This window comes from Erithacus rubecula (genome assembly GCF_903797595.1).
Source record: "Erithacus rubecula genome assembly, chromosome: 27".
NCBI classification, from domain to species: Eukaryota; Metazoa; Chordata; class Aves; order Passeriformes; family Muscicapidae; genus Erithacus; species Erithacus rubecula.
Window position 1 is genome coordinate 593,325 of NC_136679.1, and position 14,254 is coordinate 607,578.

At 49.3% G+C, this 14,254-nt stretch overlaps 1 protein-coding gene across 2 annotated transcripts in view; it reads right to left on the minus strand.

Moving 5' to 3' along the window:
• Positions 1-12,623, minus strand: part of MAP3K3 (mitogen-activated protein kinase kinase kinase 3) — a 108,223-nt gene extending 95,600 nt beyond the window's left edge. For both annotated transcript variants that reach the window (XM_079327579.1, XM_079327578.1), the window contains exons 1-5: positions 12,317-12,623; positions 5,365-5,421; positions 4,800-4,921; positions 3,446-3,535; positions 1,114-1,154 (exon numbers count right to left, since the gene is read on the minus strand). In XM_079327579.1, coding sequence (XP_079183705.1) covers positions 1,114-1,154; positions 3,446-3,535; positions 4,800-4,921; positions 5,365-5,421; positions 12,317-12,320 — 314 coding nt within the window. In that variant the 5' untranslated portion in view covers positions 12,321-12,623. The remainder of the gene's footprint in view (positions 1-1,113; positions 1,155-3,445; positions 3,536-4,799; positions 4,922-5,364; positions 5,422-12,316) is intronic.
• Positions 12,624-14,254: the final 1,631 nt, after the last annotated feature.

A 14,254-nucleotide genomic window follows, 5' to 3' on the forward strand; every position in this document is an offset into this window, starting at 1 on the left:
TCTCCCACAGCACAAAAAGTGACTCACAGAACTCATCACACAGGATTTCAGTGAAAGAAACAGCTCAGGTTTTGAGGAAAAGGAGAAATTGTTCTCCACAGCCTACTTTGCCAGCAAAGAACACTTCTGCTTTCCTAAGAGAAATCCCAAAATCCAACAAAGGAGGAGCAATTCTGTAAGGATCACTCCACACAACTCCTGTACCACTGACATTACATTTGCATTTTAGATGAAATCATGAACTCCTTCACCTTGGAAGTGCTGCCTGCTCTGGGACAAACCAAAGGATGCCCACAAGCTGCCTGTGAAAATGGCTCATCCATGCTCACAACCCAACTAATACCTTCCAAAATCCAGCCAATGTAATCCTTCCACAATATTGTCCAATATAACCCAGCATCAAGGTGACATTTTTGCCTCAGTGAGAGCAGACCCAGAGACCAGCCTGGAGCCTTCCTGAGTGTGCACACAGCCACCAGACATTAAATATTTCCAGAGTTCCTCTCCAGTTGATAGCAAATAAGAGGCTTTTGGGGAGCTCCTGTGAAAATTTCAGCAATTTTGTCCATTGCAAACAATGTGGTAAAAACTGAAACTGTTATTTCAGTCACTTCTGGCTTTTTCTTGTAAAAGAATGTCTCTCAAAACCAAGTATCAGAGGAAATAACAAAGAAGATTTTACACCAATGAACAAAAATCTTCCCTGGTTGTATTTATTGCTCAATCCCAGCAGGGCAGTGATAATGACAGGGCATCAGGAAGTGAGAAACTAGAAAAGAATGACACTGATCTGATCAGCTTCATTTGGTTTCAGCTACATGAAACAAAATGGGAATATCTGAAACAAGACTTTCAGGCTGAACTTATTTCAGGCTGGAGAGCTTTTAAAAATGCTGCAGCTCATTTACAGATAAATATTATGGAAATAAATCAGTGTTTCATGACACACTGATCTCTAAAAATAACCAAGTTGTGTGTGACCTGTTTTTGCCTTCACTGTGTGATTTCCATTCAGGAAAAAGGAAAGCAAAACCAACAAAATATTTAAGCTGAATTACTGATAACTAAATTACTCTCCTAAGCAAAGAATCAAAGCAGTGAAGGCAAACTTACCTTCTCTCCCCATTGTGTTCAAACTTGATCCTGACATCATTCTGCAGGAGAAAGAACAAAAGGTGAGCTCACAATCAAACTCTGGCACACACAAATGCACCACATCATGATTTGAGTATTTTAACTTTCTCCATGGAAGCTGAAGCAGACTGGAAACAAGTGGCTGATACATGAACACAGCATGTGCAGAATGAAGAAACTGCTGAAGGATTTTGTAAACTGACACTTAAACAGAGGACATTGAAATAAACTTCAAAAAAATTAATCTATCTTTAACACTGCATGGGAAAAATCTGAAATTCAGTTCTAACTGCTTATTAATCTGAAGTTAATTTTCTTTAAGCATGCTCAAAGCATGCATGGCAAACAAAAGAGAGAGAATGTGCTACATTTTTTATTCCTACTCCTGTTTTTAAATTTTGATTCCTACTTTTTATTCTTTATTCTTAAGACATGGACTGATTCTCTGCTTTTGCAGAAATGCAGTCTCTGAAACTCAAGAGTTACAAACAGGCTGTTTGTGTGTCACTTTTTAAAGTTCTGGGGTTTCAGCACCATCTGGACACTTAAAACCACAGACAGCACAACCTGTGCAGTCACTGCAAACTCAGAAGATGCTGGAAGAGTCAACAAGCTGAACTTTCAACTCTGGACATCGAAGGACAAATCCCAATTTAGGGCAGAAAGATAAAAATAAAAGGGAAAAATCTGCTCTGATAAGACTCCATCATTTCTGCTGCACAATTTATGTGATTGGAATAGATTAAGGCATCTGTGAAAGCCTCAGACAATAGGCAATCATACATCTAGGAACTTCAAAAAAAAAACGTGTCCAGGAAATGCTCTTTAGCTGGAGGAAGTTTCTGGCAGGCCCAGTGGGGAAGAATGCAGCTCCAAAGCAGCCTGGAGCTGCTGGGAGCACAGGGAATTCATTCCTGCAGCAGGGAAATGCCCTCCCAGTGCTGCACTGGGCCACCAGACACAGTTCCCAGTGGGAAGAGAAAGAACTCAGGCTGGGATTGCTCCAAAATGAAACAAATTCTAGAGAAGCTGTTTGAATGGAGCAGCAGAGGAAAAATGCAGGAATAACATCCTACACTGCTGATCTCCAATTGTTCTTAGACATTCTGCACCAAGCAATGATTGCTTTGTGCCAGGGTTTTCAGCAAAGGAAGGCTCTGCTTTTAACACTAAAGAGAAGCTTGGTTTAAAGGAACTGAGCAGCACAGTTTGCATGAAATGGAATTCACACCATTTTTCAGATTAAACTCCTGACCTCAAGGTGTGATTTAGGCCCTGGAGAAGCCAAGTGACACAGCTCTCCCAAGCTGAAATTAAACACCAAAGGATCCCCAGGGCTCTGGAGACCTCTCTTTAACTTGCTGGTACCCAAGAAACTCCAAACCCTTTCTCAACTCCACTGCTTGCTCTGAAATCTGTCATTTGGAGTGAAGGAAAAAGGGGATGGACTCTGGCATTTACTGCTGGATTTTTCCAACAGGACCTGACACTGCCCATTCACCCATCAAAGGTCTAGGAAAAGGTGTTCCTAGAAAACCTACAAGATTTCTAAAGCATCCAGTGCTTTCAGTTTCCCTTGAAAGCAGTGACCCCATCACTTCCTAAAGCAATTCACAGAAACTCTCCTCAGAGATGATCAAAAAGGCAAATCCAAGTTTAGCACTTCAGTGTTCCAGTTCTGTGACATGCTATCATAAATCACAATTACAGATTTTGATTTAATCTCTGAATTTCTGTTTCAAAGTTATTTGGAAAGGATTTTGTACTACTCCAATTATGGATTTGTCCAACACATTCAAGGAAATCCCAGACCCAGCTGAACAAGTAGATTATGAGCAGGCAAGGAAGACAGACATGAACTTCAAAGCCTGCTCCAAAAAGCTTAAACCTGTAACAGGAATAAAACTGAAAAGAGTTCTTTTACTGACACAGGAAACTTCTCCTGTTCATGTCAGTCTTGCTGCCAATAACTTGATTTAATTTTGAATGACAGTGATGGACAAACAATTTTTTTACAAGAATTGTTGCTTTTGCTTTGAAGCACTTCATTTAAATGACATTCAGCATCTCCAGACAAAGCTGCATCATGCTGTCTCTCCTTTTTATCAGAACACAAATATCACTGTTTTATCCATGAAAAATGTGGAGAAATGTGGAGTGAACCCACCAAGGCTCCAGAGCCTTGACTCCCCCACTCATTACCTGGGGAGTCACTGACTGGTTTGGGTTGGAGGGACCTTAAATCCCCCCCAGAGCCACCACATATTCATAATTTCTAATTGCTAATATGGAAATGAAGCAGTTTTCTCACCGGAATTTTCTTTTCTTCCACTGCAGAGGCACATTGGTTCATTATTGCAGGGCTGCCCAAGAGGGGGGGGCTGCTGGCATTGTGTTTTTTCTTTAAAAAAGAGTAAAATCACTTTAAAAATATGACTGTGAAATCAGAAAGACAATTATTAAATTTTTTAGCTGGGCAGACTAAACCCCATTAAAAAAAACTGGGCAGAATGCAGAATACTAAGATGCTGCAAAATATCAAATACATTATATACATGTATACATGCATATATAATGTAATAAATATTAAATATTTAATTAAACTATATATATAGCACATACAATACATAATATATACAGTTTATATTATAAAATATTCATTAATCTTATATAACAATACAAAAAATAGAAAAGTTACCACATTGCCACAGCCAGAGCACAAGGAGCTGAACTGCCACGTGATGCTCTGGCTGTGGGAGCACAGGACAGAGCCAAGGCAGCAGAGCTCAGGTGTGTCCCACAGCCCAGGTGTGTCCCACAGGTGTGTCCCACAGCCCAGGTGTGTCCCACAGGTGTTCCTCACAGCCCAGGTGTGTCCCACAGCCCAGGTGTGTCCCACAGCTCAGGTGTGTCCCACAGGTGTGCCCCACAGCCCAGGTGTGCCCCTCAGGTGTGTCCCACAGCCCAGGTGTGTCCCACAGGTGTTCCCCCCAGCCCAGGTGTGCCCCCCAGGTGTGTCCCTCAGGTGTGTCCCATAGCCCAGGTGTGTCCCACAGGTGTTCCTCATAGCCCAGGTGTTCCCCCCAGCCCAGGTGTTCCCCCAGGTGCCCCCCAGCCCAGGTGTGCCCCCCAGCCCAGGTGAGCCCCCAGGTGTTCCCCCCAGCCCAGGTGTTTCCCCCAGGTGTTCCCCCCAGCCCAGGTGAGCCCCCAGGTGTTCCCCCCAGCCCAGGTGTTCCCCCAGGTGTTCCCCAGCCCAGGTGTTCCCCCAGGTGTTCCCCCCAGCCCAGGTGTTCCCCAGCCCAGGTGTTCCCCCCAACCCAGGTGTTCCCCCCAGCCCAGGTGTTCCCCCCAGCCCAGGTGTTCCCCCAGGTGTTCCCCAGCCCAGGTGTTCCCCCCAGCCCAGGTGTTCCCCAGCCCAGGTGTTCCCCCCACCCCAGGTGTTCCCCCCAGCCCAGGTGTTCCCCCCAGCCCAGGTGTTCCCCCAGGTGTTCCCCAGCCCAGGTGTTCCCCCCAGCCCAGGTGTTCCCCCCAGCCCAGGTGTTCCCCCAGGTGTTCCCCAGCCCAGGTGTTCCCCTCAGCCCAGGTGTTTCCCCAGGTGTTCCCCCCAGCCCAGGTGTTCCCCCCAGGTGCCCCCCAGCCCAGGTGAGCCCCCAGGTGTGCCTGACCTGCTTGCTGAGGTGAGCAGGCTCCTTGCCCTTCATGGAGTCGCAGCCTGGCAGCCGGTGCCTCCTGCCCATCTGCAGGGCCACCAGGTCCTTCATGATGGACTTGAGGGCCTCCTGCTCATCTGCAGGCACAGCAGCTCGGGGTCAATGGCCTGGGGGAGCCCAGCCACCACCTTCTGCACCTCTGACACTCTGCACTGCCTCTCAGCCCTTGGCAGGATCTTTGCCAATACACTGTCATCTACTTTAGTCCCAAAAATGCCCAAACTTAGCTAAATATCACGGCATAATAAATGTTAAGTCACTTCTCCAATGTCACAGAAGGATCTGGCCAGAGAATGGATGAGAATGAATGTCCCTGTTTAAGTTTAACCACTGAAACCTGCACACACCTGCTAGACCATCACAGGTCAAACTGACTTGCTTCTGCCAAGGAAAACCTGGTAAAAGTCTGTTTTTTCCCATTTTATACCCTGTTAATTCTGAATTCTTGCTTGCTAGTGGAACAAACCACAGCCAGTAGAAAGAGAAATGAAAATCTGGATGAAGATCCATCTTGGAGTACCTGTGAACACAAATCTGCTGATTGCCCCAGCACGTTCCTCTCTCCCCTCAGAACAAGCTGATGGAATGAAATTCAAAGCATTTTATGAGCTTTCAAGATCTGCTGAACAGGCTCAAGCTGTCCAGCACTAAGAAGACTGTCTGCTGGCAAAATATAAAGCAGCAGCTTCAATTCAAGGCTTCTTCTTGCAGCAATATAAAAACACACATTGATTTTCTTCTTGTATGTTCCACAGACTAAGAATTACTTGCTGAAGATTCCTGATGTAACCAATGCAATGTGTTCTCTCCCACTGCCTGTTAGTTTTGAGGAGTGATATTTAGCAGAACTCTGTGTTTAGAGAAAAAAGAGAGATGTAAAAGGAGAGAAATGCCCAGCAGCTGGGCCATGAGGGATGGCAGATGAAGGTCTAAAAGCTGTGGAAATGAATCCTTTATTGGGTAAGGGTGATGACCCCAAACCCTTGATACTGCAAAAGGTAAAGGAAGCTGCCCAGTGAAGTTTTGTGCAAACTGGGGCTGCAGATATCAAAGAGCAGCTGCCCCTGCACTGCCTGGCTGCTGTCTCACATGTTCACACTCTAAAAGCTTCTGGGGATAAAGCCTTGTTTCCTTTTCAAAAAACACCCAGCTAAATCCTGCCTGACACTAGGCATCACTTAGGCATGGAATTTGGAGTAATTATTTGATCAGCTCTGGTTGTGCCCAGGACAATCTGCCCTTTCTACACGAGCTTGGGAGGACCTGAAGCCTAGTTTTGAATGTACAGCTGTTTTTTGGGTAACTGGGACTTTTGGAAGTGATCACAGCCCTACTCAGATGAAGGTGTGGCAGGACAGGACAAGGGGAATGTACAGGTATGACATGCACAGCTCCTCCTTTCTTCCCTTACTATGTCACTTGGAGGAGATTGATTATTTTTGAAGCTGATTTGTAAACAACTGAAAGTTAATTTTAAGAATCCACCATGGCCACACTTGTCCCTGGTTCATGGCACTGGTTTGATGGGTAATCACTTGCATTTGGAAGAGTCCTGGGAACAGCTGCTGAACATCCAGGGATGGACTGACTCCCATCTGTTCTCTGTGGGACTATTTGTTTCTGCAACTTCATGTTGTGCATTTGTCCATGAGTCTCTCCAAAGCAGTAAGCTCATGTTTTATGCAGAAGGCTTCATAATTAATCAATGTCTGAATAACAAACGAGATTTTTGCAATGCCTAAAGACGACAGATGTGGGACACATTGTAAAGCACACAGGGAACAAATCCTGCTAGGGAAGCAAAAGGGGAAAATTACACCTCTTGGTAAGGAGGAAACATCTGAAGCAGCCCCAGTCAGAACAGAAGTCACACTGGGATTATCTCTGCTAAAACCAAGAGTTTCTGCCCAGGTCTCTTTTAGCTTCCACAGGAACCCAGAGTGGTTTGGGCTGGAGGGACCTCAAATCCCCCCATCCCACCCCTGCATGGCAGGGACCCCTCTCTCTGTCCCACTGCTCCAGCCTGGCCCTGGGCACTGCCAGGATCTTTCTTGCAGGTTCTCTTCAGGTACTGAAGGTGGGTCCTAACTTGGTCCTGAGAGCACCCAACATCTGAAACACATCTGAGGTTATACCAAAAACCAGAATGAGCAAGCCCAGATCAGATCATGAAAGGGAATTACAAGAAATCTCCCAATGCATCTGCAGAAGGTGTTAATAAAAGAAAAAAAAACTTAAAAAAGGAATGCAGAGCAGAAAATATTAAAAAATCCAAATCAAAACCCACTAAATCTCTGTTGTCCAAGACAAGCCAAATGAGACAATAACCACATTGTGGCAGTGGAGAAGGGAGAGCACTCCTTGACATTCCAACTGCATGTAAAAGAAGCAAGGGGTGTAAGTAACACAACCAAAGCAAGAGGCTGCTTTTTGAGAAGTACATCAGCCAAAGGAAATAATTGCTGGGATCTATCTCAGCACTAAGTAACCCTTTGTGGGATAAAAATGGGAAGAAACAGCTCTGAATGAAGCTAAAGTTCCAGGTATGCAATGCCACAACTTTTTCTTTTTTTTTTTTTTTTTTAAAGTTTCCAACTTTGCAGTTGAACATTTAACCTTTTACCTTTCCTGGAGTGTCTCCAATTAACTGGTATTCTTTCATTTGGATGGTATTACGAACAGCCTTGGAGTCACCTGGCAGACAAAGGCTGAAACTGTGCACACAAAGCACCACTACCCATGGCCTGGAACACCCCTGAGGTCCCTACACCCAAAGCACTCAGGGAAGAGCTGGGAGAGAAGTTTTCCACTAGAGAGCAGTTTGGGTTTGGCCAGATAGCAGGAGGATGAAGAAGAGCTTGTCTTGGCAGAGCTCCTTTGGGCAAAAGCAAAGGAGCTGTGAAAGCAGTTTATACCTGAGGGCTCCTGACAAGAAACCAAGTGCATCAAGGGGTTTGTGTGGGAGTGAGAACTCTCCTCACACAGAGGAAAAGAGCTGAGTGGCTGCAGGGCTGCCTGCAGGTGGGTGCAGCACCCACCCACCCACTGGTGGCACAGGGACACAGCAGCTCTGAGTCCCTCAGCACAGGTCCCAGCTCAGAAATCCTCTGTGAGCTGGGGCAGCTTGGGAATTCACAACACAAACCTGCAAACCCCAGAGCACAACACTCGGAGGCACAGGTGGGATTTCTGGGGTCTGTGCAGGACCAGGAGGAACCTGGGGGCTCCTTCCAGCTCAGCATGTTCTATGAGCCTCTGGTCTGCATCTCACTCACTGCAGTCATGCCAACACTGAAATATTCTTTATCTTCACAGAACTGGAACAGTTAAGGATCCAACAAAGGGAATGGAACAACTTCAGGTGAGTTTGGATCTTACTATACATTTTTTTAGTAGTCTTGCACTGAGCTATTGGCTCCCTACTACTAAACCATACATCCTGCAATTCACCTCTGTGTTGATGAGGCAGGACATGACAGAGTGTTTATCTCTTAAAAGTGTAAAATAAACTCAAATATCGATCTGAGCTTGTGCAGGGGAAAAATTGTATTTGGTGAGGAGAGCACTGTGATGGATTTAATGCTTTAATGAATACCTCTTTATTTCCATCCAAACAGAGGATTTCCCAGACTGACTCGGAGAAGCTCGTGGAGCAGCATTACATTAATCACACAATGCAGAAGCTGCTACAAATGAAAACCAAGCAATTTCTGGAGCACTGAGAGACCCTGTTTTGCCTGGTCTCCAGTAGGTCTGGGAAACAGAGTTCTGCTTTGTGCAGAAAGATGTTGTCCAGGAAATGCTTTTCATGTTTTAAAAACTACACTCAAGGATTTTTATAACTCCGATAAAAGCGAAGTGCTGCTCACAGAGAAAGTTGTTCCTCTCCACAAAGCATTTACTTCAACCAAACTGTGGTTTGTTACACAGGTCTGAACAAGTCAGAAGTGGAAACAGTTAAAAAAAAAAATCTCAAAGTTAGAACAGAGAAAGTATCTGCACATGGATAAAACCAGGAAGTCTGTGAACCCCCAGATCATGTTTTATATGGTGCCATGGTGGGACACATGATTGTTTTAAAAGAGAAAGAAGTGAATGTATCTGCATTTATTACCTAGCACCACAACAGCAAAGCTGGTTTGGGTGAGTGGTTGGCAGATGCAGGGGCAATGAGGAAACTTTATTTTGTCTTGGTTTAATTGTGTCTATGTTAAAGGTCTCAAAAAAGTCTTGCAAAGAGTTTAATTTTGAGCCCTTTGCTCTGGGCAGCTTTGGTGGTACCAGGATGCTGCTGTGTGCAGGTTTTAGGAAATCACAAATGATTTGTAGAGGGAGATGAAAAATCAGAGAGCTCTGGAGGTTTATCCTGGTGGGATATATTCAGGGTTCCTGTTCTCATTGACAAGGTAAAGACTGGGATCTGAGCTGATCCCAACCTGCAGGCTGAGCCCTGCTCCCTCCCCCTGTGTCACTGCTGCGTGTGAGCCAAGGGAAGGAAGTGACACAGGCAGGAAAAGCCAGGGGACTGAGGGAAGGCTGGAGGAGCAGCCTGCACACCCCAAACTGCACTGCAGGCTGTGGGGCACACAGCCCTGATCCCAGCCTGCACACCCCAAACTGCACTGCAGGCTGTGGGGCACAGAGCCCTGATCCCATCCTGCCACCCCAAACTGCACTGCAGGCTGTGGGGCACAGAGCCCTGACCCCATCCTGCCACCCCAAACTGCACTGCAGGCTGTGGGACACAGAGCCCTGACCCCATCCTGCACACCCCAAACTGCACTGCAGGCTGTGGGGCACAGAGCCCTGATCCCATCCTGCACACCCCAAACTGCACTGCAGGCTGTGGGGCACAGAGCCCTGATCCCAGCCTGCACACCCCTGTGGGGCACACAGCCCTGACCCCATCCTGCACACCCCAAACTGCACTGCAGGCTGTGGGGCACAGAGCCCTGATCCCATCCTGCACACCCCAAACCAGCACTGCTCCCCTGTGGGGCACAGAGCCCTGAACCCATCCTGCCACCCCAAACTGCACTGCAGGCTGTGGGGCACAGAGCCCTGATCCCATCCTGCACACCCCAAACCAGCACTGCTCCCCTGTGGGGCACAGAGCCCTGAACCCATCCTGCCACCCCAAACTGCACTGCAGGCTGTGGGGCACAGAGCCTTGATCCCATCCTGCACACCCCAAACCAGCACTGCTCCCCTGTGGGGCACAGAGCCCTGAACCCATCCTGCCACCCCAAACTGCACTGCAGGCTGTGGGGCACAGAGCCCTGACCCCATCCTGCACACCCCAAACCAGCACTGCAGGCTGTGGGACACAGAGCCCTGACCCCATCCTGCACACACCAAACCAGCACTGCAGGCTGTGGGGCACAGAGCCCTGAACCCATCCTGCACACCCCAAACTGCACTGCAGGCTGTGGGGCACAGAGCCCTGACCCCATCCTGCACACCCCAAACTGCACTGCTCCCCTGCACAGCTATGGGGCACACAGCCCTGATCCCATCCTGCACACCCCTGTGGGACACAGAGCCCTGATCCCATCCTGCAGACCCCTGTGGGACACACAGCCCTGACCCCATCCTGCAGACCCCAAACCAGCACTGCTCCCCTGTGGGACACAGAGCCCTGACCCCATCCTGCCACCCCAAACTGTACTGCAGGCTGTGGGGCACACAGCCCTGACCCCATCCTGCACACCCCAAACTGCACTGCAGGCTGTGGGGCACAGAGCCCTGACCCCATCCTGCCCTGACCCCTGTGGGGCACAGAGCCCTGATCCCATCCTGCACACCCCAAACCAGCACTGCTCCCCTGCACAGCTATGGGGCACACAGCCCTGACCCCATCCTGCAGACCCCTGTGGGGCACACAGCCCTGACCCCATCCTGCAGACCCCAAACCAGCACTGCTCCCCTGTGGGACAGAGAGCCCTGACCCCATCCTGCACACCCCAAACCAGCGCTGCTCCCCTGTGGGACACAGAGCCCTGATCCCATCCTGCAGACCCCTGTGGGGCACAGAGCCCTGACCCCATCCTGCACACCCCAAACTGCACTGCAGGCTGTGGGGCCAGAGGGACAGAGCCCTGACCCCAGCCTGCAGACCCCTGTGGGGCACACAGCCCTGACCCCAGCCTGCCAAGGGGTCTGCACAGAACTCCCCCTCAGGTCTGTCCCTCGGGGCTGTGCAGGGCTCTGATCACTCCAGGCCATCCCGGCTGAACCAGGGCAGCTCCTGCACACTGACATCAGCCCCTGCACGTGTCCTCCAGCACCAGATAAACAAACCAGAGCCTGATACACAGCCCACTGTCCACATTCAGATTATCTGACTGCTGAATGAACGCAGGTTTTGCCCATTCCAAAGGGAAAATCTTCTTGCAGCTGTGCCACGATGCACACAGTGCTATGGTGGAGTGCTCCATGCAATTGTATTTTTTCATTCTGGGCTCACATTCACAAACACAGGTCCAATTGCTACTGGAAAACGCTTTCATGGAAATCCAACTTCCTCCTTCTGAAGCACTTTAAGTTTATGAACCACCCTGCTGCTCTAAACAGAGTGGATTACACTAGTCCTTTCCTTGTAACAGAGAAATCTAGCGATGGATTTGCATGAATTTGCTGTATTTAAAAAATCAAAACAGAGTAAAGAGATACTGAAATAGTTGTAGAATAACACTTGCAATGCTTTTTGAATTTAAAGTATAAAAGCTAATTATGCATACAGGCTAAATTAAGGAGTCTTAGAAAACTAAACCTGGAAAAGTTGTAGCCCACGAAGCCATGAAACTCCAGACCTATAACAGCAGTAATTTCCTTGCCATTATGCAAATGTGAGTAAGTTCTGATTTAGAGCAATCAAAAGTTTAATTCTAGTACCTCTCTTTAAGCTGAAAAGGGAATTAGGAGGCACAAGACCGTCACTATAAGCAGTTCTTTATACAGCATATACAGTCCAAATCCAAATTAATTTGAGTCACTCCATCAAATTCAGTCATGGCAGCTCCTCATAACAACGTTTTCTTCTCGAAAAAGAGTTCTTCCAACTCCTTTGCTTGTTTTTACATGTTACTGTCTGGGCTAAGAACGGCAAATGAGAACTCGGGGGGAGCTCCATCAAGGAAAAACTATTTTGATGGACTCCCGAGCTGCACTAAATACCAAAAATTTCTCCAATGAAGCCGGAGCACAGCAGTTCCCGTCTCAGGAAGAGCCGAATTCTGCTGGATGCTCCAAGCGCGCCTGAGCTCAGCCCGACCCGCTGATGCCGCCTGCGTTCAGGAGCAGCGCGGGCACCGCACGGTGCCCACAAACCGGATTTTACCATTTTAACCAAATCCTTGCCGATGCAGCACTGCCCGCCCGCCGCAGCGGCCCGCCCGAGCCCCGCTGCCCTCCCGGCCGCTCCCGCTCCCGCTCCCGGCCCGCCGTGCCCGCGGCTCCCCGGCCGCCCTCACCCATGTCTGCGGGCGCGGCCCCGCTCGCGGCGGGCGCTGCGGCTCGGCGCTGTCACCGCCGCGGCTCCATGGCGGCCGGGCCGAGGGGGAGGGCTCAGAGCCGCCGCCGCCGCCGCCACATTCCCAGGCCCCGCGCCGCCGCCTCCTCGCCGCGGCCGCGCTGCGGGAGCGGCGGGCGGGGGCGGGAGCGGCGCGGGCGCTGCCGGTGCGAGCGCTGCCCCCGCTCCGAGCGGGCCGGGCCCGCCGCCGCCGCCGCCCGCAAAACAAACCGCTCGGCGGCCGCCGCGCACCCGCCGCCTCCTGCCAATCACAGCGGCGCCGCCGCCGCCCGCCAATCGGCGCCGCCGGGGCGCGCACCCGCCGCTCTGCTGGCCAATGGGCGCGCGAGCCGCCGCGCCGCCCGCCCCGCCTTCCCGGGAGCCGGCTGTCAATCACGGGGGCCCGGCGCGCGCTCAGCCACGCCCCCTCCCGTTCGGGAGGCGGGGCGGCTCAGACCACGCCCCCCGGTGCTGTCAATCAAAGTGACGGACGGGTTTGCGACCCCGCCCCCGGGTCCCGAAAGGAAAATCCGAATTTTGTCCCCGCGCTGTGTCTGCGGTAAAGCCCCTCCGGGAGCTCGTCCACGGCGTTAACAGGAAGAAATGTTCCCCTAAAATTACCTAATGAATTATAATTAAAAAATCCTGCGAGGTTGGGGCTGATGCAACTGCTGGGTAACTCCGTGCGCACAGCACGTGCTGCTGTGGTCATCCAATCCAACCCGGGAACTCCGCTCTGAGTCACCAGGGCTTTGGGCTAAAGGGACCTCAAAGATCGGCTCCCTCCAGCCCCTGCCACGGGCTGTGTCCAAATCAGATCAAATCAAATCAAATCAAACCTTTTAAAGCATCTGTCCCAGCTGCTGTGTCCGTTCACCTGCAGGATGCTGCTGCCACTGTCTTCCACGAAAGGAACAGCAGAAGGGGTTTGTTATTTTAGAAGGAAGCCCAGCCCTGGTTCCGTGTTTAATAGAAATCCAGCCACTTTCCCTTAATAGAACCCTTATATTTCAGTACCAGGCAGCTTTTACCCTGTTCCAGTCTGAATTCCTCTCATTCAGCAGCATCATTACTGATCTTGGAGCCACTTTTGGGCAGGCTTTTTCACAGCTTCGTGATGGCTCATCACTATACTTTATCAACCTTTAAATATCAGTTTCCTTTCCTCACTAATTTCCAATAAAACACACTTGGTGTCCTCCAAGATTTCTCCTTGTATGTAAATTCACATCCTTGCACTGTCTGCTGCTACATCTCATCTCTATTTCTCACTCTTCAGGTATCCAATCTCCAAGATACTCCAGTTCCCTCATATTATTGAAGCCTCCCACTTTTGTTCACCACCAAATGTGATTTTAATGTTTGCTCTTTGTGCCAGGATCATGATAAAAAGGCTTTTCTGGGAGGGAAGAGCCCACCCCATGCCCTGGGAGGCAGAAATTTCATATCAATTCCCACTGCACCAGCCCTGATTTCAAACCCCTCCAGCATCACCATTTGTTATTTTTGCCTATCTTGCAGTTCCTATGTGTTTGCATATAAAATTCTCAGTTGAATTCCTGCTAAACGAGAATGATTCCATGTCCCTGGTGTAGAAACTTGGTTTACTGAGTCCAAGAGATATTAGAGCAGTGAGTGGCAGCTTGTGACAGGAGGCAGCAGATGGCAGGAGACTCCCAGCCCGTGGAACTCACTCCTCCATCTCCAACTGCCCAAGGTGCCTGCATCTCACTGAAGCTTCCCCTCCCCTTTACCAAATCAAAAATAGAACGATTTGTCCTTAGCAGCTCATCACTTCACCCACCTGTCAAGCCTAATGTGTAAACCAACGATTTTGTCTCCTGATTTGTGGTTTCCCCGTTTTACAGACATTCTCACATCACTATCTACATGCAAGCAC